Below are 4,695 nucleotides of genomic sequence, written 5' to 3'. Positions count from 1 at the left end.
AAATCGTGAAGCACGTTGGATGCGAGGACTTTGTCAAACACGACAGCTGTGCCATTGTTTGGCGGTGGGCCCAATATGTGTTTGGTTACGCGTATTCGTATTTCCTTAGCCTGGAATAGGTTTCCCGTGCGAATCGGGTTCTAGATTATTCGATGAATAATAAGTATCATGATATTTAATTAATTGGACCGGTAATTTATTTATTTTATAATAATATTAATTTAAGGATAAGTAAGATATTTTTCTCAAAAAAAATTAAAAAAAAAAGGATAAGTAAGGTATTTTTTTTCTAAACTTTAATTTTTAAGATTTAATAATGAGAATGATATAATTTAGTTTATTATAATCATAAATTAATATAAAAAATTATGTTATATAAAATTTTTATTTTTATATATTTTTAATTATTTTTTTTATAAATTTATATATAAAAATCATTTAAAATAATATAAATTATATTTTTTTTTTTTTGTAACTTATAGTTTATAAGAAACTTTTTTTTTTTTTTTGAGTGAAAATACTTGTTATTATAAATTAAACAGAGAGTTCATCTACAATAACAGAGTAAATAGGTTGAGGGATATCCTCAAACCAAAAACAAGTCTCATCCACCCCTAATGCAAACTTTGCCAAACCATGAGCCGCCTGATTAGCAGAGCGTTTGACATGTGATACAGTTACATTTGGGAAAAAGGATAAAAGACAAGAGATGTCTACAAGTATATCATTAAAAGCAGACTTTGAATTGAAGGGAGCTTGCAAAGCTGTAGCCACCATAAGAGCATCAGTTTCAACGTTGGACAATGGTAGTTGCTGTTGTATGGCCCAGTTGAGACTATGGAAAATGGCCAAAGCTTCCATTTCATATGACTTGAAATTGCCCACTAAACGCTTGGAAAGTGCAGCCACAACCGAACCAGTAGAAGTTCGAATGACAGCCCCTACCCCCGTGAAGTTATTTGAGCAGTCGACAGCTGCGTCAACATTAAGCTTGAAGGCACCAGCAAGAGGAGGCAGCCACGGTGGAGCAGCAGGTGGAGGCAGAGAGGTCTGATGTTGCTGCCGAGGCTGCTGGTTTGGAGCTTCAGATGTTGCAGCCGTGTGATATTTAGGCTGGGCAGATTTGAAGTTGGTCAAATATGTATTGGCGAAGCTAGCTGTGACCTGTGCTGGTTTGGCTTTGTGATTATGAACCACTTGATTCCGCTCATTCCAAATAGCCCAAAGAGTGCACATAATTTGTTCCATTTCATGTTTAGAGTAAATGGTAGAAAGATGGCATAAGTAATCACCTTTGGACATTGCAGAAGAGAGACGCCAATCAAATGACATTCCAGAGTACCGCCAAACTGCACGAGCATACCGACAACCGAAAAGAGCATGTCCAACCGATTCCCACACTTGTTTGCAAACCGAGCAGGTTGCATCTGTAATGACCTTTCTTTTAACCAAAGATGTGGCAACTGGTAGTGCATCGTGTATCACTTTCCATGCAAAAATCTTAACTTTTGGAGGGAGTTGCATAGACCAGAAAAACTTCCACCAAGATGAAGCATTTGTTGAAGTGGAAGCTTGGTCTTTATCTTCAAAGGCCGCTGCTAGGTGATACCCTGTACTCACAGTGTAGTTGCCTGAAAGGTGGTGGTGCCATATGAGTAGATCCCTGCTGTTGAAGAAACTGAGAGGAATAGTCAATATTTTATCCACATCAAGAGTAGAAAAAAACTGCTGCAAAACGGGGACATTCCATTGCCTCTCATCAGTTATTAGATTGGCAACAACACCATTAGAGGGACCGGAGTAGTGACTAGGTAGGAAAGAGTTATGTCCTGGTATCCATGGATCAAATCCCGAGCGTACTGTTCTACCATCACCAATCTTCCAACGAAGCCCTTTCAAAAGAAGCTCTCGACCCCAATGGATTCCTTGCCAAGTGTACGAAGGTGAGTGACCCAATGTTGCATCAAGGAAACCATTTTGAGAGAAATATCTACTTTTGAGAAGCCTACCAAGAAGTGAGTCAGGTTGTTCAAGGAGTCTCCAAGCTTGTTTGGCCAATAAAGCTTGGTTGAAATGAACGAAAGACCGGAATCCCATGCCACCATCCGATTTTGACTTACAAAGAAGATTCCAAGAACGCCAATGTATCTTTGAACCATTTGCATTTGAACCCCACCAGAAATTGGCCATCATGGACTCAACTTGATTGCAAAAATAAACAGGAAGGCGGAAACAGCTCATAGCATATGTCGGAATTGATTGAACTACCGCTTTGAGGAGAACTTCACGACCACCAGCTGAAAAAATTTTCTCATTCCATGAATTCATTAGTTTCCAAATCTTCTCCTTGATATTACTGAATAATTCCTTCTTATCTCGCCCAGAGTAGGATGGCAACCCAAGATATTTTTCATGACATTCGCAAATAGGCATGGAGAGTTGACGATGAAAGAACACCTGAGCAGCTAAAGTTGTGTTGGGAGAAAAGGACATCACAGATTTATCCAAATTCAATGATTGGCCCGAGGCTTTATGATAGAGATCCAACACTCTTTTAATGGCTAAACAAGAACCTTCATCAGCTTGGCAAAACAACAAACTATCATCCGCAAAGAATAAATGAGAGACTGGAGGAGCATTCCTTGTTAACTTGAACCCTTTCAAATGACCGGTAAGTTGTTCATGATGAAGTAATCGTGAAAGCCCCTCAGAACAAACCAAAAATAAATATGGCGAGAGCGGGCAACCTTGTCTGAGCCCCCGAGTAGGAGCTAGAGTCCCAGTGACTTCTCCATTAATTAAAAAAGAGAAAGTATTTGTTGTGAGGCAGCCCATTATTAAGGATATCCATCGCTCGGCAAAACCCATTTTCCTCATAACAGCTTCAATAAAACACCACTCCACCCGATCGAACGCTTTGCTCATATCAAGTTTGAAAGTGGCAATACCATTCCGACCAGCCGTTTTATTTTTGATGGCGTGTACCACCAAAGGCTACAAGGATATTATCGTAATAAGGCGATTCCCTAAGAAGAAAGCGCTCTGTTCTTCTGAAATCACTAAAGGAAGGACAAGCTTGAATCTTGAAACAAGAACTTTAGTGACAAGCTTGGAGATGACGTTGCATAAACTAATTGGCCTGAAATCCTTCACACGTTGAGGCTTTTTGACTTTAGGAATCAGTGTACTGATCGTTCTATTCAAAGCTGTGGAATCGGCACCATCATTAAGAATACTCAAGACAGCTTTCGTGACAAGATCACCAACAATGGACCAGTTTTTTTGGTAAAACATGGCTGACATGCCATCAATTCCTGGGCTTTTATCCGGCCCCATAGCTTGTAAAGCGTTGTAAACTTCAAACACTAGTGAAAGGTCTTACCAAAGAGTCATTATGGCCATCGGTAACCATGGTAGGAATGCAGTCCAAGGTGGAAGTAAGAGCATCACTGTCAATGTGTGAAGTGGAAAAAATTTCAGCAAAATAATCCTGCACAACAGCCGCAATATCAGATGGAGAATCCACTTTTTGACCCATATCATTGTAAAGAAATTTTATTTTATTGTTGGACTTCCTCGATGATGCTTTGGCATGAAAAAATTTCGTATTTCGGTCCCCGGAGGCAAGCCAATCAACTCTAGAACGTTGTTGCCAATAAACTTCTTCTTGCTCTAATAGATCTTCCAATATTTGCTCAGCCGATTGCAATTCAGTGAGCTGACTGCTGGTGCGAACTACGGCATTGTTCAAATCAGCCACTTGCGCTTGCATGGTTTTGATGTTCTTCTTCATTTTCCCATACTTGTTGATATGCCATGATTGCGGTTTTTAGCACACGAATCCGGGTTGGTAATGACAAGCGGAATCGGGTCAATAGAGAGGGAATCTAACCGGTTTTGAGAAATGATTTCGGCGCTTTCGGGATCGCCTAACCATAATTTCTCAAAGCGGAATCGGCTCTTACTTCTAGCAGTATTATCAGCAGTGGGGCCAAAAGAAAAGGATGCAACAATCGCACGGTGGTCCGAGTGGTAATAATCGAGATGTTCAACCGTAGACGAGTGGAAAAAAGACTCCCAATGATTATTAATAAAACACCAGTCCAAACGCTCTTTGATTGTGTCTAAGGCCCTACGGTTCTTAATCCAAGTGTAATGATCACCTATATAAGGAACCTCATGCAAAGAACATTTATCCAAAGTTGTTCGGAATGCTTCCATTTGAGATTCTGGTCGAAGAGCACCACCGAACTTGTCATTGTTTGAGAGAATTTCGTTGAAGTCGCCAATAGCAAGCCAAGGTTGAAGTGGAGCAACATCTCCAAATCTTTTAAAAAGAGTCCAAGAAGTAGACCGATTAGCAACATCTGGAGCCCCGTAAAAACCCGTAAAATGAAAACTTGGACAGCCTTTGAACACCATATAGCAATCAAAAAAAGTAGGACCAAAGTTCAGCAAATTAACATCAACATCTTCAGACCACAAGAGCATGAGTCCACCGCTAAGCCCCACTCTTGGAGATTCAAGGCCATTAGGATAATGTAAAGATTGACGGAGACGCGTAATGGAGTTAGCACCGAGTTTTGTTTCCATAAGAAACAAAACATGGGGAGATTGCTGTTGAACAAGCAACCTAAGATGTCTGAACGCACTCGGGTTCCCCAAACCCCGTGCATTCCAGCTCAAGATTTTCAT

At 40.3% G+C, this 4,695-nt stretch overlaps 1 protein-coding gene across 1 annotated transcript; it reads right to left on the bottom strand.

Annotated features, from left to right (window-relative positions):
• Window positions 1-3,789: 3,789 nt before the first annotated feature.
• Window positions 3,790-4,695, bottom strand: LOC133037169 (uncharacterized). Its single transcript, XM_061114015.1, has one exon. It carries the CDS (start codon window positions 4,693-4,695, stop codon window positions 3,790-3,792), a length of 906 nt encoding a protein of 301 aa, XP_060969998.1.

This window comes from Cannabis sativa, chromosome 4, assembly GCF_029168945.1.
Source record: "Cannabis sativa cultivar Pink pepper isolate KNU-18-1 chromosome 4, ASM2916894v1, whole genome shotgun sequence".
NCBI lineage: Eukaryota > Viridiplantae > Streptophyta > Magnoliopsida > Rosales > Cannabaceae > Cannabis > Cannabis sativa.
The sequence above is the reverse complement of the archived record's forward strand: the minus strand, read 5'-3'. Positions and strand labels throughout refer to the sequence as shown.

Coding starts and splice junctions, on each gene's coding strand:
- LOC133037169 (XM_061114015.1), bottom strand. CDS start 4,695: ATGAAAATCTTGAGCTGGAATGCACGGGGTTTGGGGAACCCGAGTGCG.